Consider the following 27,729-nt stretch of genomic DNA (forward strand, 5'->3'; position numbering starts at 1 on the left):
GAAAATTCTTATATATTGGTTTTAATTAGAGCATAATCTATTCGCCGTGATTCTGTCGGGTCGACGTCTGACTAAAGATACGATTTTACGCCTAACTTTTTTATAATGAAAATAATACTACTACAATACAAAATCCATAGTCGTAATTTTTAAATAAAAAACGTTAATCCTATATATACACAGGCGATCCACATATATTGATGATTCGGATTGTTTTTATTTGAACTTCCTCCTTGTTTATAAATAAGTAAAATCAAATAATTTTAAAAAAATAATAAGTGATATGAACTTCATATCCAATTAATACGCACGTTAAACTAAAATTTGTTTAACCCAAATTGGTAAGTTAAAATAAAAAAAATGAAACAAACAAATCCCCGCAAATGTAATGAAGCTAACATCTATGTTTGCATGTTTACCTCACTTCTTATGTCGACAATAATTATTTTATTTTGATCAATATCTACCTAAATATCGATATTTATGGTATTACTCCATAATGTAGCTAAGCAATTTGCTCATCAAAATAAATATTTCTAAGTGCGCGGAAACTACCTCAATATTTTAATTTTAATTAAAAAACCATTAAAATATTTATAACACTTCAGTCGTTGCATCGCTGATCACAATTCGCCCACTAAAGCCACTTCAAGCGATAAATGTTAATCTATAATGACATTAATAAATACCTCCACTTCATGTGATACATATTCATCTATTCACCGTTTGAAATATTGAAGATTTTTTTGTTAAATATATCCAATTTAATACTATGCATATACGAAGCTACTCATTGGTGAATTTCTCTTTCATCATCCATTTATGTATTAATACGACGATGAAGCTTATGATTGCCTGAATGGGATCAATAATTAATCAACTTAAACATTTTTAAGTTTTCATCTAATATCATACGATAAAAGTGTCATTCTTTACTAATAAGACTTTAATTATTTTTCTCTTAATTTTTATTTTATTTTATCAATTTTATATTAAAATTTTGCATAAAAAGCCTTTATAATCAAATCGAAATATTAATTCGAAAATACTAAAGATGTCTATATTAGATTCCAAGTGTTTTGGGGCGGTGCAAAAGTTAGCCTTTTATTGGTCCATTAATTGGGGCAAATTTGGGTCCCAAAATCAAATCCAGATAAAGCTATTTGTATCGTCTCTGTTACAAAAATAATGGCCAATCAGTCAAAAATGCAGGGGTCCCATTTTTATTTTAACACTTAAATATTGTAATATTCCCTATATATACATTTTATTTTATTTTTATTTTGATTAGATTCATTATGGTGGTACACTTTTGAGACATTAGAGCATCCACAACCGTGCTCTTATTAGCGAGCACGGTTGTGGGCCCGGCGCCATTATTCCTGCTTGCTCTCTGCCAAGAGCACAACACCCATAGTTGTGCTCTTCCGCAAGGACGAGCACAATTTAATTTAAAATTCAATTAAACAAAAACATTTTCATAATATTAAAATTCATTAAAAAACCACAATAAATATTACAAATTACAAATAAAATAAAAAATATATAATTAAAATCCTAAAAATAAAAAATTACATAATTAAAATACTAAAAACTTAAAATTACATAATTAAACTCCTAAAAATTAAAAATTACATGATTATTGGCTAATATTACCCGTGGAAGACTACTGATCCGGCGGCACTAACCCCAATTATTTTTGGAGACCCAATATCATGGCCTCGTGCGTTTGAAGTTGCGTGGGGGTCATAGTTGACCTATCGGCCATATTGAGTTGGCCTAAGAGCATCCACGGCGAGTTGTTCGGGGGTGGAGGTGGCGCATAGGGAGCGGGTTCGGCTCGACAGCGGTTGGCCGCCGCCTTCTTCCTTCCTTGCGGTTGGCGTTGGGAACCGCTCGGTCCGGCTTCGGGGCTACCTAAGTTAGATGCGGCAAGTAGGCTAGCCACTTCTTCGGAGCCGGCGTCGGATAGGGATACCGACCTTGACCGTTTGGAGGAGCCGCTAGAGGAGGATGTTAAGCCTCCCACATACTTCGGGTGCCTCCGCGTATCCTGCCAAACGTTGAGGTACTTGAACGACTTGCAGTTCATGGATTGGTAGGTGCTCAGCACGACAGTGATGATGTCGACCTCGCTCCGGCCGCTGCCGACATTCCGCTGTTCCTGGAGGAAATAGCCATTGAACTTGCCAATTTCATCGTTGGCTCGGCCGATGGGGTTGCGCACCATACTCTCGTTGCGCTCGATCGTTCTCGGCTGCCGGTTTTCATTGTACCGGCGAGCGACGCTCCACCAAAAGTGCTCGCCGGATTGGTTCGTGTCAACCGCATCTTCGGAGATTTCCAAGTACGCCTTGAACAATTTATCCATCTCCGCCGGAGTGTACGGTGTGCGGACACCGCGAGTAGGAGGAGTCGGAGATTGGGAGGGGGCGGTCGGCATAGGCTCCGGTGTCCACCCGTATCACCCTTCGGAGGCACCTTGATCGTCGATTGGGTATGGCCGGTAGCCACCCAGAACGCCCGAACTTTGGGTTTGAGGAGGGGCCGAATATTCCGTTTCCGGACTAGGAAACGGTTGTGAACCGAACCATTCGGGGTTCCAACCGTGAGAGGGCGAGTGGTCATCGCCTTCGCCGGACATTGTTATGTTGTAGGGTGGAAGAAAGATTGAGAATGGATATGAGAGAATGAAGATGAGAATGGATATGGGAGAATGAATATGAGAATTGTGTAGTTTGATGTGAATTTTTGGGTGTGAAAGTGAGGGTATTTATAGATGAAAGTGTGTATTTTTGAGGGGAAAAAAAAAAAAATTAAAAAGTGGTAAAAAACGGTAATAAACGGATATATTTTTTTTGGAAAGTGAATTTTTTTTTTAATTTTTAATCGGTTTTTTTAATTAAAAACCATTTTTAATAAAAAAAATTAAAATATTCAAAGGCAAGGCTATGCCGTTGTAAAAAAAAATTAAAAAATAAAAAATAAAACGGCTATTCCGTTGCCCAATCGCCGTTCGCCACGTGTCCTGCTCGTTGGCACGGCGAGCCTCGTCCTTGCCAGCGGCGCGGACGAACGCGGGGTCTGGCGGCACCGTTGTGCATGCTCTTATCCATATGTAAATTGTTTATGATAAAAATGGAGAATCTTGTAGTGAGCCCGGAATTTCTTTTTAATCATATAATATCCGGTGAAAATATACTGTACTACAAAACAAAGGGACTCCAATTTTATTAAACGACATTTTTTTTTGTAAATGAAAAGAAAGAAAATCAATTTCATAAATACAGTAATATATATATATACACATAGTGTGCGCGCTAACAATTAACAAAAACAAGGATATAATGTGCATTTCTCATTTTTATGACAGAAAATTACAAAGAATAATTCTTAAAAAAACCTTGTAGTATTAAATGAATTTTGGATTTGATTTGTCAGAAAACTTGCCCGAACTTAATAAATGGCATATTAAATGAACACATGCCCGAACTCATTGCAGACTCCGTTATCAAACTAAGAGCATCCACAACGGTGGTGGGACTGAAGGCCGCCGTCCGTGCCAGCGGCGAGGACGAGGACCGCCGCCGCTGCGCTCGCGCCGCTGTGCCAGCGAGCAGGCGACGTGGCGGCTTATGATTGGGCAACGGCATAGCCTTTGCCTTTGAATTATTTTTTTCCCGTTTTTTCCAAATCCCAAAAATATGGCCGTTTTTTCCCGTTTTTTCTGAATTTTTTTGAGTTTTTCTTTATTTTTTTTCCCCCAAAATCATCTATAAATACACACATTCATCATCCATTTATCACATCAATTCATCTCCCATTCATCTCTCATTCTTAAAATTCTCATACAAACTATCAACGCATTCATCCCTCATTCAAAACCTCAAATGGATTTCACCCATATTATGGCGGAAGCGGAACGCGAAGAACAAGAATACTACGAACAACATCGTGCCGCTTACGAAGCATATGTCGCGGCGAATACCCCCGCTCCTCCTCCTCAACGAACCAGATCAAATCGGCGCTACATCCATCGTGACCGGGAGGGAGCCCATGAAAGGCTCGTTCCCGACTACTTTGCCGACCAGCCGCGATTTCCGGCAGATTACTTCAGGCGCCGTTTTCGCATGTCAAAGCGCTTGTTCATGCGAATTGTCAACACATTGTCCGCACGTGTTGAATTCTTCCAAACAGGTCAAGATGCAGCCGGCCGGCAAAGTATCACGCTGTTGCAGAAGTGTACGTGTGCCATCCGACAACTCGCTACTGGGCAAACGGCCGACATCTTCGACGAGTATTTGCATATCGGTGAGTCCACTGGAATCCTTTGTCTAAAGATTTTTTGCGAGGGCGTTCGTTCAGCTTTCGGGGATGAATTCCTTCGGGCACCCAGCACCGATGATTGCCAACGGTTGCTGCGTCTTCACGAATCAGTCCATGGCTTCCCCGGAATGCTTGGCAGCATTGACTGCATGCATTGGAGGTGGAAGAATTGCCCGAATGCTTGGAGGGGGCAACACTTAAGCGGTCACAAAGGCGGCGGCCCAACACTTATCCCTGAGGCGGTCGCCGACTACCGCCTATGGATTTGGCATGCATATTTCGGCGTTGCCGGAGCCAACAACGACTTGAACGTGCTCTATTCTTCACCACTCTTCAATGATGTGATGAATGGTGTAGCACCGGCGATCGACTTCACCATCAACGGAAATACATACCACATGGGTTACTATCTCGCCGATGGTATCTACCCAAGGTGGTCGACGTTCGTGAAGACGCTCCACAACCCGCACGACCCGAGGCGGGTTCTTTTTGCGCAGCGTCAAGAGTCCGCGCAGAAAGACGTTGAAAGAGCCTTCGGGGTCCTTCAAGCCCGATTTAACATTGTGAAGGCCCCGGCTCGGCTGTGGTACGTGAATAATATCGTCGACATCATGTTCACGTGTATTATCTTACACAACATGATTATAGCCGACGAAGGGCCAAGGGCGGCTAGCTTCTACGACGAGGATGAAGCCGGAAGCTCAACAGCGAGGTCTCCCCCACGCCGAGGTGAGCATACGACGGTTGGCCAGAGGATCGAGACAGGGCACACAATGCGCGATACCCGAACCCACATTCAGCTACAAGAAGACCTAATCAAACACATGTGGGCGAAATTCGGCAACGAGTAGTGGTTTTTTTAATTTTTAGTATTTTAATTATGTAATTTTTAATTTTTAGGATTTTAATTATGTCGTTTTTTATTTTATTTGTCATTTGTAATATTATTTATGTTTTTTTAATGAATTTTAGTATTATGGAAATGTTTATGTTTAATTGAATATTAAATTAATTGTGCTCGTCCTTGCGGAAGAGCACAGTTGTGGGTGTTGTGCTCTTGCCAGAGAGCAGGCATGAATAGTACCGCCCGGGCCCACAACCGTGCCGCTGGCAAGAGCACGGTTGTGGATGCTCTAAATCTATACCTATTTAGGTAGTTGTAAATTCAACCAATACTTACATTAATAATCACAGAAAAATTAAGAAAATTGACAGCCACCTTACCACTTGATCACTTTATTTAGAGCATATTTCCAAGATAAATCTATAAAACTCATCCTTCAAACTCATAAAATGCAAAGGAGAATAGATTAATGATAGACGTTGCAACTAGCTAGGATTTCCACTTAAATTAGCAATAGCAATAGCAATAGCAATAGCAATAGCAAAAGCAAAATAAAAAGTAAAGTGAATCAACTCATTTAAGTAGCATATAATTTTTTGACTTCTCTTATAATCATTATTCAACCTTGACGTATAAAAACTGGTTATTGGCACAGTTTTGTTTTGTGGTTCTTCTTCATCACATCGACTATTGCAAAATTATTGGGAGGCTGTTTTTTGCGTTGCCGATAATATAGCTGACTTTCAACTTTGCTTGTTTCCAAACGATGAACTTATATTATAAGATCACAATATTAAATTTGTTTGATTATATTAAAGTTCAATATAGCATTTACTCAAATCTAACAGAGACTAAAAATGGGTATTGGTTTTAAATGGGCCTTATTTCAAAGAGATGGTGATTTCACTAATCAAATTTTACAAGAGAAATATGGAGAGAGGAATAATTACGTCTTTTCTCAAAGTAATTAGCTTACTTTTATTTCAATCTCGCGCTGGAAATATTGTATGGAATTTGTCGTGGAGATTAAGGATAAAGGGCAAATTCGACTTCTTCAAATTAGGATGTCAAAAACTATTTTAATCCTCATTTTCATCTATAAATATCCCATCTTTATTTACACTAATATTTTGTTATGTACATATTTTTTTTTAAGTTTCAATGAAATTTCAATATTTCTCGTTTAAGATTATAACATAAAACCATAACTTTTAAAATTTTCGCAATTATATCACAATAGTTACGACAAAATCAATTTGAAGTATTAAATAAAATGACGATTTGTTTGAAACGATATGGTTTTATTGTTACATCATACTATTTGATTTTGACATACTATTAGATTTATTTTTTTATCACTGTGAGAGAATCGTGAAAAATTGAAAAGTTATGATTTCATATTCTAATTTTAAAAGTTAAGCGATTAATCAGACATTAAAGAAAATTTTAATATAGTTAATAATTACTTATTATTTTTATTTAGGTGTAAGTTATAATTTAAAATAATAAGAATTGAGCATATAAAAATATTTTGAATTTTGAATCTCAATTTCTTAGCACTTAGAGCATCCACAGTGGGGCGGACGATGCCCGATGCATCGTCGGCGGACGATGGCTCTTGAACACGCATCGTCTGCGGTATCGTCCGCCCCACTGCGGTCACGCGAACGATGCAACGCGTTTTTCATTTTTATTTTTAATTTTTATCTATTTAAATCTCATTTCTCATTCCATTTCCCACACCAATAATTCTCTCTCATCTCTCACTTTCCCCACACACTAATATTTCTTTCCCAATCTTTCTCACTAAAAAAAATAAGACCCGGTGACGACTGGAGTACATCGGGGGCATTACTCGGGCCTGTTGGTATCTGGGGATTACAAGAGATACAACCGGGCGTAATACAACCCAAAAGAAAGAATAAAAAGCAGAAACTGAACTTAAAATTACAACGGAAAATCGAGACAACTAAACCGTGAATTAGCCGAGTCGAGGAGGCCTCTTCCCGCAAGACGAGATACGCCCCGGTAGCACTCTCGGTTTGGTGTGTCGTCCCCAAAGGTAAAACGGCTACGTCTCTGGTGAAGCAGCACCGCAATCAACAGAGCTCCGGCGAACTGGATGGAGGAGAGGGCAGAGCTTTCGACAGAAAAAACAATGCAGAGAGAGGGACAGAGCTTATGAATGCAGAGAATGCTTGTTTGTCTTAGTAATGCAGTGGTATGGCTAGCCTATTTATAGGCCAAGCCACCATGCAGGGTCAACCAAGCCATTGAAGGCTCATCATGGCAGATTCGTAACCATCGTCGGTTACAGGCGTGTGGCAGGAGTGTGCCTTTCGCGTGTGGAGCGTGTGGATTTCTTATGTGGCAGCCGTGACTGTGCCTCGCTTGACGATGTGTCAAGCCACTTGGACTGCTGACTCGGCGGTGGTCTAAAAAGATTAGTTTGGGCCAAGCACCAAGCCCAAAGACCACCCAAAGACCAATTGCCAAGATCCAAGTCCAAGATCAAGATCGGGATCGGGATCGGGTTCGGGATCGGGCCCGGGCCCACGGCCCGCGGCCCGCGCCCGCGAGCGCTAGCACGAGCACGGGCTCGGGCTCGGGCGGGCGGGCGGCGCGTGCGTGTGGGCTCTCTCACCCATCTTGGTCCACTATAATTATAGAGTAACATAAAGTCACTTAATTTAAACATATTAAAATATGTGTTAATCCTCTAATGTGGGATAATTAACACTAGTTAATTAAAAGCTAATTATGCCCAACTTAAATCCACTATTTCTCACTCACCGGAAATCGGATTTGAGAAAGTGAGTATACTACATTTATCTATGTAAAATGTAGATCGACGCTATGACATTTAATTTCACAAAATTAAATGTCTCGTCACATTTATTATTTGGTCAAAATCCATTGACCGGACATATTTAATCCATGATTTTTACAATCCCCCACATGAGTGGAAATAGCCGAATGCATATGCATGCAGATACAAGCTCAACCCTCGAGAGGTATATAAGCATAAGGATAGGTAGTTGTTGGCTTTGAACCTTCCATAGTCGACACCATCGGATACACAGGCGGCTTAGTAGCGCGATGCTCTGAACTAATCCCCCACGGCGTGCACCGAGACAATGATGTTAACACTAGTTAATTATTCCCTAAGCTCCAACTCCAAGCTTTAATTAAAAGCTAATTATGCCTAACTTTAATCCACTATTTCTCACTCACCGGAAATCGGATTTGAGAAAGTGAGTATACTACATTTATCTACGTAAAATGTAGATCGACGCTATGACATTTAATTTCACAAAATTAAATGTCTCGTCACATTTATTATTTGGTCAAAATCCATTGACCGGGCATATTTAATCCATGATTTTTACAATCCCCCACATGAGTGGAAATAGCCGAATGCATATGCATGCAGACACAAGCTCAACCCTCGAGAGGTATATAAGCCTAAGGATAGGTAGTTGTTGGCTTTGAACCTTCCATAGTCGACACCATCGGATACACAGGCGGCTTAGTAGCGCGATGCTCTGAACTAATCCCCCACGGCGTGCACCGAGACAATGGTGTTAACGCTTAAACACCTCAACCTCATCCGTTCTCACGTTTTGTGTCCGTTCCAATCTTGGAACCCACTTTGGATTCATAAGTGTGTTTTATGAAGCGACCACACTCGCACTTACATAGGTGATTCTTAGTCAAGTACCTTGCCGTACTTGGTCTCTTTGAGAAGTCCATCTCTTTGAGATATTTAAGAACCATTAAAAGTCATAGACTTAGCCTTTACCACTAGGCAAGTTCTCCAACACTCTATTGTTTTCTAGGGAATAGATATAGTTGAGTGTTTCTCATGAACTCTCATAGCTTAGTTGTCCCTTTGAACCAAGTTCTTGAGATCTCCAGTCATCATGGTTGGGTTACCACTATGATAATTCTTTAGTTTGTGGATTTCAAACCCATTCCCTCTAGCAACTTATTCATTTGATCACGGTTTAACCCTTTGGTTAGCGGATCCGCTAGATTATCTATTGACTTCACATAGTCAATTGTAATCACCCCTGTTGTGATCAAATGTCTCACGGTGTTATGTCGTCGACGTATATGTCGAGACTTACCGTTAAAGAAACCATTGTTTGCCCTTCCAATAGCCGCTTGGCTATCGCAGTGGATCAGCACTGGTGGCACTGGCTTAGACCAACATGGAATATCTTCAAGGAAGTTCTTAAGCCACTCGACTTCCTCACCAGCCTTATCTAAGGCAATGAACTCCGATTCCATTGTTGATCGGGCCATACATGTCTGTTTTGTGGATTTCCACGATACAGCACCACCCCCAATAGTAAAGACGTATCCACTTGTTGAAAGTGAGTCTCTATTATCGGATATTCAGTTCGCATCACAGTACCCTTCAAGTACCAGGGGGTATCTCGAGAAGTGTAGCCCATGATTTTGAGTATGTTGTAAATATCTCAAAACCCTCACAAGAGCTCTCCAATGCTCTTTGCTAGGATTGCTCGTGTAACGACTCAACTTGTTCACGGCACAAGCAATGTCAGGTCGAGTGCAATTAGTCAAGTACATAATGCACCCGATGACCCGTGCATACTCTTCTTGTGCAACGGGTTCGCCTTTGTTTTTGCTCAAGTGAACGCCGAGTTCAATTGGAGTCTTAACCGGCGCGCCATCATAGGCCTTGAATTTATTCAATATCTTCTCAACATAATGTGATTGTGTTAAGATGATTCCATCAGACGTTCTTATAATCTTCATTCCAAGAATTACATCGGCTAGACCCATGTTTTTCATGTCAAAGTTTCTCTTTAACATGGCCTTTGTATCGTTAATTACTTGAGTGTTGCTACCCAAGATTAACATATCGTCAACGTATAGACACACTATAACATGGTCGTTATTAGTGCTCTTGATGTAGACACATTTGTCGCACTCGTTGATTTTAAACCCATTTGATAACATCACATTATCAAACTTCAAGTGCTATTGCAATGGCGCTTGTTTTAATCCATATAGAGACTTTACGAGCTTGCATACCTTTTTCTCTTGTCCAGGTACTACAAACCCTTCGGGTTGCTCCATATATATTTCATCTTCTAATTCACCATTTAGAAACGCGGTCTTTTCATCCATTTGATGAATCTCAAGATTGTGCAATGCAGCAATAGCGAGAAGCACTCGGGTAGATGTAATCCTTGTTACAGGTGAATATGCATCGAAGAAGTCATGTCCTTCCTTTTGTTTAAAACCCTTTACTACTAATCGGGCTTTATACTTATCAAGTGTTCCATTGGCCTTAAACTTTCTTTTAAGGACCCATTTGCATCCTAAAGGTTTAGCACCTTCGGGCAAATCAACCAACACCCACGTGTGGTTTAGCAAAATTGAATCAATTTCGCTTTGAACAGCTTCTCTCCATTGTAACCTGTCTGGGCCATCGAATGTTACTTTTATAGATGTCGGTTCTTCATCTAACATAAAAGCAATGTAGTCAGGACCAAATGTTTTTGGTGTTCTGACTCTATTACCACGTCTTAGTACTGTATCCTTTGGATCGGGCCTTGCACGCTTGCGCGATTTAGGTTCCTCATCCGCTGATTTAGAACTAGTGGCTTCTTCTTCCACTGGTTTAGAACTAGTGGCTTCTTCAATTCTTGTCTCAGAATTGGTTGAGACTTTTTTCTTGTCTTTTCAAGGAAATGTATTTTCGAGAAATACAGCATTCCTCGACTCAATTGTTGTTCCTACTGTGATAGTCGATATTTCAGACTTGTGAACAACAAATCGATATGCACTACTGTTAAGTGCATATCCAATGAAGATGCAATCAACCGTTTTAGGTCCGATTGTAACTTCTTTGGGCGGAGGAACCATCACCTTTGTCAAACACCCCCACACTTTGAGGTATTTGTAGGATGGCTTCCTTCCCTTCCACAGCTCATAAGGAGTAACATCTTTTCCTTTGAGAGGAATCTTATTCAAGATATAGTTGGCTGTCAAAACAGCTTCCCCCCACATGTTATGTGGTAATCCTGAAGTCAGAAGCAGTGCATTCATCATCTCTTTTAGAGTTCGATTTTTGTGTTCTGCAACACCGTTAGATTGTGGTGAATATGGAGCAGTTGTTTGATGAATTATACCACTTGCGTTGCATAACTCCTCAAACGGGGCTACATATTCGCCTCCTCTATCGCTTCGAATCGTTTTGATTTTACAACCAAGTTGATTCTCAACTTCGTTCTTATAATTTTTGAACGCTTCTATTGCTTCATCTTTACTTCTTAAAAGATAAATGTAGCAATACCTCGTGCAATCATCTATGAAAGTGATAAAGTACTTTTTACCACCTCTAGTTTGCACCATCTTTAAATCACATACATCCGTGTGAATTAATTCAAGGGGTTTTGTGCTTCGTTCAACTGAGTGAAACGACAACTTAGTCATTTTTGCTTCAAGACAAATTTCACATTTATCTTGGGTATCCACTTCATTAGCCTTTAGTAAATCTAAATTCACTAATCTTTTAATGGCTTTTGAATTTACATGTCCCTACAATGCCATAAATTTGAAGACTCGGTCAAATAAGAGGAAGTAGATTATTTATTATTATTCGCCAATTGCTTTGCAACACTGCGAGTTGCCACACTAAGCTTGAAAAGCCCATCGGTTACATAACATTTTCCGAGGGATTTTCCAAACTTATACAAAGCAAACCTATCAGACTCAAATACAAGTTTAAACCCCTTATTAACTAGTATTGATCCTGCACTAGGTTCTTGCGGATGTCCGGGACATGCAGCACATCCTTCAAAGTGATTGTGACGCCAGACGTCATCATGAGAATCACGTTGCCAACGCCGAGGATTTCGGACGATGCTTGATTCTCCATGTTGATTTTTCTCCCTTCAACAGCCGTGTAGGAGGCAAACTTGATCCTATCTGAGCAGACACGAGCAGTAGCGCCGGTGTCGATGTACCAGCCACCCTTGTTATCAATAAGTTAACCTCTTCAGTGACCACAACAATGAGGTCGTTTTCATCCCAGTCCTTGAACTCCTTCTCAACGACGTGGGCAGCCGGCTTCTTCTTCTTGCTGCGGCAGTCCTTTGCAAAGTGGCCCGGTTTGCCACATTTGTAGCAATCGCCTTCAAACTTCTTTGTAGGCTGCTTTCCCTTCCCTTTGTCACTTGGACGATTTGGGCGAGGGCGTTTGTTGGAGGGACCGCCCCGCTCCAACAGATTGGCTTTGGCTTCAAGTGGGGTGAAGCCCTTAGCCTTTTGGTCGCTTTTGCGCACATCAGCCTCAATGCGCAACTTCACGATCAAGTCTTCAAGGGTCATCTGCTTTCGCTTGTGCTTGAGATAGCTCTTGAAGCCCTTCAACTAGGAGGAAGCTTGTCAATGATCGTGCACCTTAGGAATTTGTCGGGCAAGGTCATCCCTTCAGCCACTAGTGCGTGGATGATCATTTGGAGCTCTTGGACTTGCTCCATGACAGGTCGAGAATCGACCATCTTGTAGTCCATAAATTTGGAAGCTAAAACTTGTTCAGTCCCTGCAGCATTATCTATGCTATACTTCTTTTCTATGTTTTCTCACATTTGTTTAGATGTGGTTACATTGGAGTATACATTGTAGAGGCTATCATCTAATGCACTTAAAATAAAATTTTTACATAGATAATCCCCTTTTCTCCAAGCTTCATAGTCCGCCATGACTTCGAGCCTAGTCTCTTGGTCGCTTGGCGCAGGCGGCTAGTTTTCCGTGAGGAAGTTGGCGACGCCCAATGTCAAATAGAACAACATCTTTTGGTACCACCGCTTGAAGTAAGATCCTCCAAACTTTGGTGGTTTCTCGGCAGGTGGCATCATTCTTGGTGCCAAAGGTGCCGCACTTGGTCCATGGAAGGAACCAATTCTGTTGCCCCCGAAGGAGCCAACAACATGGTTAGGCATAGAGCCCCCACCATTCATGTTGGGCATAGAGCCCGCCATGGACGTACCAGCCCCGAAGGGACTAGCACCCGCATGAGACCCGAAGGCCCCAGCATTCGTGTGAGACCCGAAGGCCCCAGCACTCGATCCATTAAAGGATCCGAAGGAACCACTAAAAGTGGAACCAACCAAACCACCAAAGGTGGAACCAGTGGACGCCCCAAAAGGGTTGTCCCAAACCCATGGGACAGTTGAAGAGGCGGCTGGGAAGCCGGGGATTGGCATCATCGAGGGGATCGATGAAATGTTGACCGGTTCAGTGGTCGCCATGGTGGAGGGAATGGCAGCGGCGGAGGTGGCGGCAGCGGTGTTCGGTTTAGTCGACATCTCCAGCAAAAGGTGTTAAAGTTTCGAAAGTTTTAGGTTCAGTTTAGAGGTTCAAATTCCTTCAAAAGTAAGTTATATCTCGTCTTGCGATTGTTGGTATCTGGGGATTACAAGAGATACAACCGGGCGTAATACAAGCCAAAAGAAAGAATACAAAATGAGAAACTGAACTTAAAATTACAATGGAAAATCGAAACAACAAAACCGTGAATTAGCCGAGTCGAGGAGGCCTCTTCCCGCAAGACGAGATACGCCCCGGTAGTGCTCTCGGTTTGGCGTGTCGTCCCCAAAGGTAAAACAGCTACGTCTCTGGTGAAGCAGCACCGCAATCAATAGAGCTCCGGCGAACTGGATGGAGGAGAGGGCAGAGCTTTTGACAGAAAAAACAATGTAGAGAGAGGGAGAGAGCTTATGAATGCAGAGAATGCTTGTTTGTCTTAGTAATGCAGTGGTATGGCTAGCCTATTTATAGGCCAAGCCACCATGCAGTGTCAACCAAGCCATTGAAGGCTCATCATGGCAGATTCGTAACCGTCGTCGGTTACAGGCGTGTGGCAGGAGTGTGCCTTTCTCGTGTGGAGCGTGTGGATTTCTTATGTGGCAGCCGTGACTGTGCCTCGCTTGACGATGTGTCAAGCCACTTGGACTGCTGACTCGGCGGTGGTCTAAAAAGATTAGTTTGGGCCAAGCACCAAGCCCAAAGACCACCCAAAGACCAATTGCCAAGATCCAAGTCCAAGTCCAAGATCAAGATAGGGATCAGGATCGAGATCGGGCCCCGGCCCGCGGCCCGCGAGCGCGTGTGGGCTCTTTCACCCATCTTGGTCCACTATAATTATTAAGTAACCTAAAGTCACTTAATTTAAACACATTAAAATATGTGTTAATCCTCCAATGTGGGATAATTAACACTAGTTAATTATTCCCTAAGCTCCAACTCCAAGCTTTAATTAAAAGCTAATTATGCCCAACTTTAATCCACTATTTCTCACTCACCGGAAATCGGATTTGAGAAAGTGAATATACTACATTTATCTACGTAAAATGTAGATCGACGCTATTTCATTTAATTTCACAAAATTAAATGTCTCGTCACATTTATTATTTGGTCAAAATCCATTGACCGGGCATATTTAATCCATGATTTTTACAGGGCCTTGACTCAGGACTTATTCGATTGCGTTCATGAGGCTGAGGCGGAATGCTTGGCCGATATGATAAATCAATAACTAACTAAATAATCAGATATGAGAATATTTTAGGAGATATGCTCGTATCACAATGTGGTATGTTTTTGTGAAGACGATCAGCTGCCCAATGGGTGACAAGAGAGTTTTATTTGCGCAAAAGCAGGAGGTTGCGCGGAAGGATGTGGACCGGGCATTTGGTGTACTCCAAGCGCGGTGGGCAATAGTGAAAGGTCCGGCGCATTTCTGGTTCAAGGAAGTCGTCGCCGATGTCATGTATGTGTGCATCATCTTGCATAACATGATAGTCGAACAAGAAGGTGGAAGAGTCACCGATTGGGGCGATGATGAAGGTGGATCTAGCTCCAGCACGGCGACCCCTCCCCAATGAGGTTCGAGGATTACCGATGGGCTACAATGAGGTTCTATCTAGACAGGCCTCAATGCGCAACCAACAAGACCATGCTCAGCTCATGAACGACATGATTGAAGAAGTTTGGGACTGTAACCGCCATTAAGAATTTGTAGTTTTTTTTTTATTTCGTACTGTAATGTTTGAATTTTCAATGAAATGAAGTTTTTTTTCCAAGTTTTGTAGTGTTTTTAAATATTCAAATAAATAAAATGCGTAGGGCGGCCTATTGGGCATCCCACTGCAGGTGAATGGGTAAGGAGATAAAATACTGATGTGGCGGAGCATAGGGCGCCCTATAGGGCAGACTATAGGGCGCCCCATTGTGGATGCTCTTAATGTTTGTGAGCACTGAGCTGTGAGACTAAGATCACGGGAATGAATATTGACATGGTCAACATGTCAAGCCACTAGTGGCTAGTGCCGAAGCTGCTGGTGCACTTATTTGTATGCGGATAAAAAAAGACCAATTTTACTATTTTCAACCGTCTATTAAAATTAGACAAATTTTAAAAATGAAAAATGTTAAACACTGTTACCACTACTGAGAAATGAGAATGTAGACTCCATAATCCGTTGATACTTATTCCACCATCTTTCTCTCTCTTTCCTACTTTTTAAATTACGGTAATATTGAATTCCGTATTATTTACAACTTTATTAATTTTCTGACTAGGGTAGTACTCTGTATGTATCATTTGGAAAAAATACTCATAAGTACGATTAGGTCTAGGGAAAAATACCGTAATACTGAAATACAACACTTACCGTACCAAAAATACCGATTTTTTGGTATACCACAACTTTCGGTACGGTATCGTACCGTACCTTCAGATTTTGGTACGGTAACGGTATGAATTTTTCATATACCGCATTATACTGCAAAATTATTGTATATACTATAATTTGGGGTATATGCCGTTTTATAACGCATACCGAATATGTATATACATATACCATATTTATAATATTTTAAAATTTATTATTTAAAATATTACTTTTTTCCCCTAAAACTAAAGCCCTAACCCTATATTTAATACTCCCTCCGTTTCACTATAGTTGAGGCGGAACTTTTGGGCACGGAGTCTAAGAAAGGGATGTTGGGTGTGTTAAATAAATAGTTAAAAAAGTAAGAGAGAGGAAAAGGTAGAGAGAATAAAGTATAAAGTGAATAAAGTATAAAGTGAATAAAGTAGAGGGAATAATGTAAGAGAGAGTAAAGTAAGAAAGAGAAAAAAGTTACCGTATATGGAAATGACTCAACTATGAAGAAACTTCCCGAAATGGAAAAATGACTCAACTATAGAAAAAAGTTATCATATATGGAAATGACTCAACTATGAAAAAAAAACTTCTCGAAATGGAAAAATGACTCAACTATAATGAAACGGAGGGAGTACTAGTTTAATTTCAAAATCGGACCCCACCGCCAAACGCAGACAAATTTCTCTTCTTCCACCACCGCCTATACCGTCAGCTGCCTCCAACTAAAGCCCTAACCCTATATATTTTTTTGATGTTGGAATTTTATTGATTTGAAGTTATATCAATTCTGAATGTTAAGAACTACTTTGATTGTAACGAATTTTATCATTTTGTACATTATCAAATAGTTAAAATGTTATTTTCCGTATTTAATTTTATGAAATAGGTTTTCATTCGGTAAGAGCATGATTTTAACATATTGGTATTTCAATATAATGTACCATACTGCGGTATAGCAGTATACCAAAGTATGGTATGGTATACAGAAATGTTGGTAAAGTAATTATATTCATATTTTGATATACTGAATTGAATTTAAGGTACTACCGCAATACGGTATACCGAAAAAATCGGTATGGTATCATTTTTTTCTCATGCCGTACCGAGCGGTACGGTATGCCCCCATTTCGGTACGGTGACCCATCCCTAAGTACGATCTTATACTCCAATATATATAATCCGGAAATAATACACATAAGTATGATCTTATACTCCAATATATATCATCTGGAAATTTTACACATGTTACATATGTATGATCTTATACTCCAACATACTTTGGATTGCGTCAAGATAAATGTAGCATGATGTCATTTCTTGCAAGGAATCTCACAATTATAGAATTGACATTACAAAGAACACTATAACAATATCATATATAAATCGAAAATGGATAATACTGAGGTTTTCTCCGTTGTATCTCTCCGTATAGGCTACCTAGTGAGCAAAGGGTGGTGCAGCAGGGAGGCTCGGTTCAAGGACCTGAAGCACACCCGTGGCGAGCCTTCTCGTGAGATCCTCAACAGCGACTTTTACCACATCTCTCCTCATGCCAATGTCTGCCGCATAGCGGCTCACACAATAAACCCCAACCGCAGTCGCTGCCATCCCGTAGATGTTGGTGGTGACGAGCCGTAGTGGCGTGGACATCACAGCCGCAAGAGGTCCGCCTATAATGGACACAGCCTGCCCGCTTTGCCCCATTGTACTCTGATCCAGCACGAGCAGTCCCGTCTTGCAGTAAATCGCAAAGTCCTCACAGTTGTTCTTGAACACATTGTAGCATCCAAATCCGTTGTCGAGCAGGTATTTGGCTCGGTGGATCACATCATCGTCAGAATCCGAGACAGCGAGGGTGCAAGTCCCTCCCCGTGCCTTTGCAAGGAAAAGAGCAGGGCTGACTGAATACTCAAACCGATACAAAATACCACCAGCTAGGAAGCAGTTCAAGCACGACGAGACCACTCCATGTGCATCCTCTCTCGGGACACAGGTGGGGCACGGAATATACGATCGATTCGGTCCTGAGCTCACCAGCAGGACATCTAGCACGGTACCGGTTCCGACCTCCTGACCACGTCTGGTGAAATGTATAACTTTATCATCTCCAAGATATATTCCTATTCTCATCCAAGCATTGTGCACAAAATCATCAGAAAAAACCTTGACATCAATTTTTTTAAACAATATAAAAGCAACAACTATGCAGAAACTCAATTAAATCTTTACCAAATCCTGACTTTTCATCTAATTTCTAACCATCAAATGCTAGTGAGGATTTGTTTCACACAAATTCTAATTGGATTGCACTGAAATTAAATGCTCTATGATTCGAAACAAGTTGTATTTGTCATCGATAAAACCTAATCGAATCAATTCATCGGAAACCAACCGTGATGAGCATAGATGTATGCAGTCCTCCACGAGTAGATATGATCCCCTGGTTTGAGGTTACTCCTTGCGATTCTTCGCGTTTGCAATCACAAAAACACAAAATCAGCCAAATACACACACTAACAAATTCAGCCACGATTAATCAATAGAATGTAAAAAGGGGATGATACGAATATTAATAGCACAATCAAGCGATTTAGAAAATTGACGAGACCTACCTATTCGAGAGCAGCCCCATTTCCAGCGGTGAATCTGACAGAGAAGTGATATTGGGGAAGAGTTGCGTTGCGGTAAAACGAAAACAGCAGATGATATCTCTTCGCCGCGAATCTGTGATTTATGGCTCTGACGCTATACGCAATGAAGCGGTTACCCACGGAATGACGAAATTGCCCTTGCCTCGATTCCCAAATTTCATGCCTTCAGACCTAAGTTAGCGTGTCGGCGTAATTACGTCTCAGCAATCTTAACTTAATAAATCAAATCTAAGTTTTATTTATTTGCACGTGTACTGGAATTACTATATTAATTGCGTCACAGCCGCTAATATTTTGATTAATTTAGAAGTTATTTATTAGATCATCCACTATAGGCGGCCTTCCTCAATAGCCCCGCCCCTTTTTTGTCCATAGCCCCATTTTTTTTCCACAGCCCCACTATAGGCGGAGACTTCCAATAGCTTTGAAATTTTATAACCAATTTCCATTTTAATTTTTTCATTTCATTTTTAAATCAGCTGAATTGAAATAATTATAAAACGAGATAATTGAGACCGAATATTCGTTGTAATGGCAAATGTAAAATTATACAACGAACGAATTAAAAAAATACAAATAAAAACGCCGCCACCGTCTAATCGGCGGCGGAGTCCGATTTCTCCTCCTCTACTTCGTCGCCTTCTCCGTCTCCCTCGCTGCCGCCGGCCGCCGCTGCCCCAGGACCCTCATCAGCCAAGCGCAGACGGCGCTGGATCCGACGTATGAGGTCGGAGTATATATTCTTAATGTACGGGTCGGTTGCGGCCTTGTATTTGCTGCAGACTTCAGGCAATTCGTGCGTCAGCTGCACATATACGTTATCCCTCAACACCTCGCTGGCAAAAGGGGCCCTTGACGGCGGTGTAGGCGCGGGCTGCGGAGCGCGCGATCCAGACGCTTCCAACAATCGGCGGGAGGAACCGCGAGCTTCTCTAGCGCGTCGGATAGAGGCATGTTGTCCCGGAGGGCGAGCGCGCCTAGAGTGTGTAGCGGAGGGCTCTTCGGCTTGCTCTTCGTTCAGGTCAAACGATTGCGAGCCACTGCCGTTGCTGTAGTCCCCGGCAATGTTGTGTCATGTCCGCTTCGGGCCCGGAGCCTGCTCTTGCGCACAGATGTCCTTGAATTTCGAGCAGTCCTCGAGAACTAGATACTTCTGCCACATTGTGAACTTCGGATTGCCCTGCGTGTTGTATTGGCTCATTGAAAGTGCTTTCACGTCAGCCTCGCTTCGGCCACTCTCCGCATGGAGCAGGTTGTTCTGGTATATGCCCGCGAAACGCCAGGTGGCCGGCAGAATCCTAGACCACTTCTTGCGGAGCTGTTCCGCGTCACGCGGTTTGGCGCCGCAAGGTTTGAACTCGTTGTACGCCAACACGACGCGCTTCCAAAAGCTCCCCTCGGTCTGATCGGTGCCCACTATGGGGTCTGATGTCGCGGCATCCCACGCACTCGCCACAGCAATGGACTCCGCTTTGATGTCGTGCGTGGCCTTTTTTTGTCCGGCTTGAACTGAGCCGCTGGCCGAACCGCCACCACCGGAGCCGACGCCGCTGCCCTCTCCGCCGGCGCCGCTGCACGATCCGCCACCGCCACCGCCACATCGACGGCCGCCGCCACCGCCGCTGGATTGGAAAGGGGTCTTTGGACGCGGATGGAGAAGGGCTCGAGGTTGGGTCTGTAATCCCCAAACGCCGAGCGACTCAGATTCCTCGGCAAAGGTTGGGGCGTGGGAGAAGACCTCCACGGCTGAGATGGTGGAGGAGTTGGACTCGATGCCCACGGCGGGGGAGATTGACTCCAACTCCATGGCTAGGACGACTGAGAAGGATAGCCGCCATATCCCGACGGATGAGCAGGATAGCAGCCATATCCCGACGGCTGAGACGAATAGCCGTCATATCCCGACGGCTGGGAAGGATTGCCGCCATATCCCGATTCGTCCGAGCCGGGGGATTTGTCAACTCCACCGTGCATTTTTAGAGGGTGAAAGTGTAGATAGTGAATGAAGGGAGAGTGTGTGAAAATGGGGTAAATGGATGGTGGAGGAGTGGTATTTATAGGGGTAATATTCGGAAAAAAAAATCAAGGGAACGGCCGGCGCGCTGACCGCCGCCCCACTATAGATAGCCCCGCCTATCACCCCGCCATCGCCCCGTCCTTGCCCGATAGTCATCGAAGCAACGTCCGCCCCGTCCTCGCCCCCATTTTTTCGTCCGCCCCAGGGCGGACGTCCCTCCCACTATGGGCCGCCCCGGCGTTGCCCCCTCTGGGGCTATAGGCGCGCCTCGCCTATAGGGGATGTTCTTAGGATTCCTAGATATTTACTAAGTCCACTAAATTATTACTACAAATTAGCACTTAATGAAGTCAAAACAAAATAATTTACATGGGAATTAAGTACATTTCGATACCCCTTATATTTGACGTATTTAATTGTTCGATAAATTCTGATCTGGTTTTCACTACTTTGATAATTCATAAATTCAATAATTTTTCAAAAACGTTTACTATCACATAACTACTTTTAAGGACTCCATTAACTTTTTTGTATGAAGCAACTCTTATTAAGGTCAAGTCTGTGATGGTGCGACCATGCAAATGGCTGACTCATGTTGAGCTGGAATTCACTGGGCTCGGTGCATGAAGCTCAAACTAGCCGTTGTGAGCGGTTATAACTGATTTACAAGGGCTGAAGTTAGTTAGTAAATCTTGTTTACTTATCTCTCATATATGTAGCTCAATGAGCCAAGAAAACACACACCATATACACATTCTCCGATTCTCAGTTTTCTTTTGATAGTTAGCTCAACTTGTGATAAGCTTGAGCGTTTCAAAATTGTAGTGAGGATCTCATCCTTCTTCTTCACATCTTGATCAATAAAGTCCATTAAAGCTTCTCCGTGCACGTAGGCAAATCAATGCCGAACCACGTAATTCTTTGAGTGTGTTTTACTTTCTCCGTTATCGCCATAGTTCTTGTTGTTTCTCATTCGATCAGAGCACGAATCCTTACAAGTGGCGCCGTCTGTGGGAACAAGATTGGGGTGAATCTCGGGTGAATTGAAGATTGAAGTCTCTGTTTCAAAGTGAGTTTTGATCACTGTACTCCAGCCGTTTGAAGAATGTCTACAACGAAGTTTGAGGTGGAGAAATTCACTGGCCGAAATGATTTCGGGTTGTGGAGGCTCAAGATGAAGGCCATCTTGATACAGCAAGGTCTCTGGGAGATACAACAAGGTCTCTGGGAGAAAAGAAGAAAGAGTCGGATGAGAATGAGAAGACTAGATTGCAGGAGATGCAATACAAGGCGTATAACACGCTGATTCTTAACATGAGTGATAGAGTTCTCAGGGAAGTGGCCAAGGAAGACACGGCCGCAGGTGTACGGTCGAAGTTAGAGTCATTGTATATGACCAAATCTCTTGCAAACCGACTGCATCTGAAACAGAAGCTGTTGACATTCAAGATTGTGGATGGCAAAGGTGTACTGGAGCAGCTTGAAGAGTTTGGCAAGTGCATCGATGATTTAGAGAACATTGATGAGGAAATTAAAGATGAAGATAAAGCCCTGATGTTGCTAAACTCACTTCCTAAGAGTTACGAGCATTTTAAGGATGTTATGTTGCTTGGAAGAGAATCTAAGATCAGCTATGAAGAAGTGCACTTGGCTCTGAAACTCAAAGATACACAGAGGTCCTCTGCAAAGCCAGCTGATCAAGCGGCTGAGAGTTTATATCTCAAGAATGACGAGAAGAAGGGCCAGAAAAAGAAGTTTTAGAAGAAGCAAGAAAAAGAAAAGAATGGAGGGAAGGAAACTAGAAGCTGCCATTATTGTAAGAAGCCGGACCATCTCAAGAAATCATATTTTGCTTGAAAGAGAAAGCAAGAGCAAGAGAAGAATGGAGGAGCTGAGACTGCAGACATTACTCAGGAGGTGCAAGCTCCTGAGGATCTGAACATACATGATGGAGCCACCATTGAAGAGTCCTGGATCATGGACTTAGAATGTAGTTACCATATCTGTTCTCACAAGTCTTGGTTTCACAACCTGGAATACAGTCAAGGTTCAGTCATACTTGGTAATGATCAGACTTGTGAAGTGAAAGGCATTGGGGATATTAGGCTGAAAGTGATGGATGAGAGCATTAAGATCTTAACTGAGGTAAGATTCATACCCAAGATCAAGAGGAATTTGATTTCACTCGGGCTGTTGGAATCAAAAGGTTGCAAATTTAGCTCAGAATCTGGGATTTTGAAAGTAACAAAAGGATCAAGGATCATCATGGAGGCTAAGAGGAAACATAGTTTATACTACCTCAGGGTTTAGACTATTATTGGATCAGCTAATATTGCACAACATGAAAACTTGAGTTCATGGCATAGCAGATTGGGTCATGTTGGTGAGAAGGGAATCAAGGACCTGGCGAAGCAAGGTGTTATCAAGATAGATGCATCTGAAGGTCTTAAGAAATGTGAGCCATGCATTTTAGGGAAGGCAAAGAAGCTCTCATTCACTTCTGGAAAGCACACCTCAACTGCACCATTTGCCTATGCTCACAGTGATCTTTGGGGGCATCTCAAGTGGAGTCTATGAGTGGAGGTAAGTACTTCATCTCCATCATAGATGATTATTCTAGAAAAGTTTGGGTCTATATACTGAAGGATAAGTCTCTGGCATTTGAGAAGTTCCAAGAATCGCATAACAGATATGAAAATGAAAAGGGATATGTGTTAAAATGCTTAAGAACTGACAATGGCATGGAATTTCTATCTTCTGAATTTGAGGGGTTCTGCAAATTGAATGGAATCAAGAGGCATAGGATAGCTCCTAGAAATCCTCAACAGAATGGTGTTGCAGAAAGAATGAACCGACCTCTTCTTGAAAGGGTGAGATGCATGTTGTTTTCTTCTGGTTTGCCTAAGAAATTTTGGGCTGAGGCTGTATCTACTGCAACTGTGCTTATAAACAAGTGTCCCTCATCTGCTATATCTAATGAGATCCCAGATAAAAGGTGGTATGGAAGTCTTGGTGATTACTCTAGTTTGAGAAGTTTTGGTTGTGCAGCTTATGCACATATGAAGCAAAGCAAACTAGAGACAAGGGCCAAAAAGTGTGTTATGCTGGGATATCAAGAGGATGTGAAAGCTTACAGACTATGGAATCTAGAAAGAGGTGATCAGAAAATTATTATTAGCAAGGATGTGAGCTTTAATGAAGCTGAAATGCCCTTCAAGAAGGAGCTACCTGCTGATAAGGTTAGTTCTGCAGATCTGCAGAGTTTTGAGATTGGTGAAGAATCTAGCAGGCTGGATTCTGATGAAGAGACTGAGGTCACAGAAAGCTAGGAAGAAGGTAGAGCTCAGCCACAATCACCTCAAGGGATTCCTCAACAAGATGCAGCAAAAAGTCAAGTGCCAAGATGAAACCCAACAAGAAACAACAGATTGCCCATCAGATTTTCTGACTATGATATGAGTTTCTTTGCTTTATGTGTGGCTGAAGTACTCATGTGCACAGAACCGTCAACATATGAAGAGGCCATAAGAAGCAAGGAGAGTAAGAAATGGATCAAGGCAATAAGGGAAGAGATTGAATCTCTGCTCAAGAATGGAATGTGGATTTTGGTGAAAAATCCAGAAACTCAAAAATTGATCAGTTGCAAATGGATCTTTAAGAAGAAGGTGGAGGTAGGAGAAGTTGAGACAATACGTTTCGAAGCCAGACTGGTAGCAAGAGGCTTCACACAAGTGGAGGGAATTGACTACACAGAAGTTTTCTCACCAGTAGTGAAGCACACCTCCATTAGAATCTTGGTTGCACTCACTGCTTATTTTGATTGGGAACTACATCAGCTAGATGTAAAAACAGCATTCCTTCATGGGGATCTTCAAGAAACAATCTATATGACGCAACCAAAGGGTTTTGAGAAACCTGGGAAGAGCAGAAAGTGTGTTTGTTGAAGAAAAGTCTCTATGGACTTAAGCAGAGTAGCAGGCAGTGGAACCTTAAGTTTCATGAACATATGGAAACTATGGGGTTTGAGAGATCAAGTTTTGATAGCTGTGTTTATGTAAAGAGAAAAAAGGGGAAGTGATAGTGGCATATTTGTTGATGTATGTTGATGATATTCTATTGGCAGGCTCTTGCAACAGAGAAATTCAGCTGGTTAAGGATGATCTCAAAGTGAAATTTGAGATGAAGGATCATGGAGAAGCAAGAAGGATCCTGGGCATGGATATTCTCAGAAATATAAAGAAAAAGGAACTGAGATTGATCCAAGCAGCCTATGTGGATAAAGTTATCAAGAAGTACCCGATGTCAGATTCAAGGTCAGTGTCTATTCCTCTAGCCAGCCACATCAAATTGAGTAAGGAGCAGATGCCTAAGACAGACCGAGAGAGATTGGAGATGAACCTGGTTCCTTATGCAAATATAGTTGGTAGTGTGATGTACTTAATGATTTGCACAAGGCTGGATGTTGCACATGCCATTAGTGTGGCAAGCAGATACATGTCTGATTCGGGTAAGGGGCATTGGGATGCTCTAAAGTGGATTATGAAGTATCTGAAGGGACCTAGGAATGTTGGTCTGCATTTTGGAGGTGGAGCATGGTCTGATGATGATGAAATTTTGGAAGGATTTTGTGATTTAGACTATGCAGCAAATCTGGATAAAAGAAAATCTCAAAGTGGGTATATTTTCATATTGTTTGGCACAACCATAAGTTGGAAGTCTAATCTACAGTCTGTGGTTGCATTATCTACAACCGAGGCTTAGTACATTTCACTGACTGAGGCTGCGAAAGAAGACAAATGGCTGCAGGGGATACTTCATGATTTTAGGATTAAACAAGGTGCTGTGAAGATCAGTTGTGACAACAATTCTGCCATTTGTTTGGCCAAACATCAAATGTTCCATGAAAGGAGCAAACACATAGATGTTAGGAGGCACTACATTAGAGATGAAATCCAGAATGGGAAGATAAATGTGGTGAAGGTTCCAACAGAGGATAATGCCTCAGATATGCTGACAAAAGCTCAACCAGTTTCCAAGTTCAAACATTGCTTGGAATTGGTAGAAGTTGTGGAGTGCTAGAGACAGCAACAAGGTAGAGAATGGAGTTAGATGTTGATCAGATTTACAAGGTCAAGGTGGAGATTTGTGATGGTGTGACCATGCAAATGGCTGACTCATGTTGAGCTGGGAGCCACTGGGCTCGGTGAGGAGAGGAAAAGGTTGGGCTCGGTGCATGAAGCTCAAACTAGCCGTTGTGAGCGGTTATAACAGATTTACAAAGGCTGAAGTTAGTTAGTAAATCTTGTTTTCTTATCTCTCATATATGTAGCTCAATGAGCCAAGAAAACACACAATATATACACATTCTCCGATTCTCAGTTTTCTTTTGATAGTTAGCTCAACTTGTGATTAGCTTGAGCATTTCAAAATTGTAGTGAGGATCTCATCCTTCTTCTTCACATCTTGATCAATAAACTCCATTAAAGCTTCTCCGTGGACGTAGGCAAATCAATGTCAAACCACGTAATTCTTTAAGTGTGTTTTATTTTCTCCGTTATCGCCATAGTTCTTGTTGTTTCTCATTCGATCAGAGCACCCATCCTTACAGAGTCCGTTTGCTTTGTTTCTTCAATTAGTTTTTATTTCATTAATAATAATATTAATCGATTTGTTGAGAACGAAAATGACGAAATTACAATATTCATATAACAAAACCACAGTTACTTATCTTCGCCGTTTGAAGCAAAGGTTCAGAGAGAGAGAGAAATAATTTTTTTGTCTCAAAATTCAATCGAGTTTGACTGCATTTTGGGCTGCATTTTAGTTCATCTTTCAGTCAAATTTCTTGTGATTCGATCATCATTTAAAATCTATCTCAAAATTTTACAACAAAACTTTATTTTGAAAATTTATTTCAATCTGAAAATGGGAGTTGACCGCTAATTGTCGCGCTCGTCGGCGAAAGGAGACTTCTTCTTTTCCGTTAATAAATTGAGCAATATAGATAAGCTTTGTCCTGGGCCAGATTGCATCAATTTATTTTTTGGATCTAGCATTATTCTTTTTGATTTCTGAGAGTTTTATTTTCTTTATTTTGTTAGCCAAAAATTAATTTTTCATTTTGGACTATATTTGTAACACCCCTATCCGATTGGCGACCGACCGAATATGAGACGCCACAGTTCCAATACCATAACTTAACTTAAAACAATTTCTTTACAAAACAATTATACATTTATATTTATCGAAGAAAATCAATATTTCATTATTTATTTTACATGGCCGCAGAAATGAGCTACACATTTGTACAACATTAAAACACCTAACATGTCACGACGTCTGGCTACATAAAATATAATGTACCCAAATGTTAATGAGCTATGGAATTTTAACATGTTATCATTAGCTATAGAAAATTCAAATACACCGACTTCTGTTAATCTTGTTGGCTTTATTTTATTATTTAATTTATATATCAATAAAGATGATTAAGTTTGATAAATCCCACAGAAATGTAGCATGTGCTTCAGATCGGACCTACGTACTTATACCAACTACTGTGATATATAAATATACAAATGTATCATCTATTGTACCACCAAAAGGAAAGAAACAAGGTTATCTTAAGCTCATGTCAGTTTCAAAAATACATAATTATTAATTTCCGCATTTATTTCCTTGAAATAAAAATTTCTTTCATTTTTTATCTGTTATTAAAAATAGAAACTTTCCAATTTAGGAAACAAACCTCACAATCCACTAACACTAATTCCCCTACTTTTTCTCCTTCTCTCTTATTTTACCACTTTTATATTAAAATCTGTGCCGTTTTCAAAATTACTATTTTTAACAAAATGGAGGGAGTATATAGGAATAAGAATTGGTGACTGTTTTTGAAGAATCTGCACTTGTACTCGAAATTACGGACATACTCGAAATTGATAAGTTGGGTTTGATTTAATGAAATTTTAGTTACAAACTCAAGGCCTTATTCTATTCATTTATAACTATTTAATTTTGGAGGATTTAATTTAATTAAAGGAGCCAAGCATATAGCATATATACTATTCGAGAATTGCAAGTTACTACAACAAGAATAAACAATATTCCCTGGAACATTGCAACCAATTGAGGGAATCTTGGAGGGAATCTACACGTTCAACTAACGTACTTTTTGAT

General features: G+C 41.3%; 1 protein-coding gene across 1 annotated transcript; it reads right to left on the reverse strand.

Annotated features, from left to right (window-relative positions):
- Nucleotides 1-17,083: 17,083 nt before the first annotated feature.
- LOC121801549 (protein LEAD-SENSITIVE 1-like) lies at nt 17,084-18,653 on the reverse strand. The gene is made up of 3 exons (XM_042201060.1): nt 18,495-18,653; nt 18,275-18,348; nt 17,084-18,002 (listed from the first exon to the last, which is right to left on the reverse strand). Exons 1-3 carry the CDS (start codon nt 18,512-18,514, stop codon nt 17,320-17,322), a joined length of 777 nt encoding a protein of 258 aa, XP_042056994.1. The 5' UTR covers nt 18,515-18,653; the 3' UTR covers nt 17,084-17,319.
- Between the last annotated feature and the right edge of the window lie 9,076 nt (nt 18,654-27,729).

This window comes from Salvia splendens, chromosome 4 (genome assembly GCF_004379255.2).
Source record: "Salvia splendens isolate huo1 chromosome 4, SspV2, whole genome shotgun sequence".
NCBI classification, from domain to species: Eukaryota; Viridiplantae; Streptophyta; class Magnoliopsida; order Lamiales; family Lamiaceae; genus Salvia; species Salvia splendens.

Bases quoted from the DNA above. Each gene is read 5' to 3' on its own strand.
- LOC121801549 (XM_042201060.1), bottom strand. From the start codon at position 18,514: ATGGGGCTGCTCTCGAATAG. The intron at 18,349-18,494 runs GTAGGTCTCGTC...GCAAACGCGAAG, and splicing joins ATGGGGCTGCTCTCGAATAG to AATCGCAAGGAGTAACCTCA. The intron at 18,003-18,274 runs GTTGGTTTCCGA...GGATGAGAATAG, and splicing joins ATACATCTATGCTCATCACG to GAATATATCTTGGAGATGAT.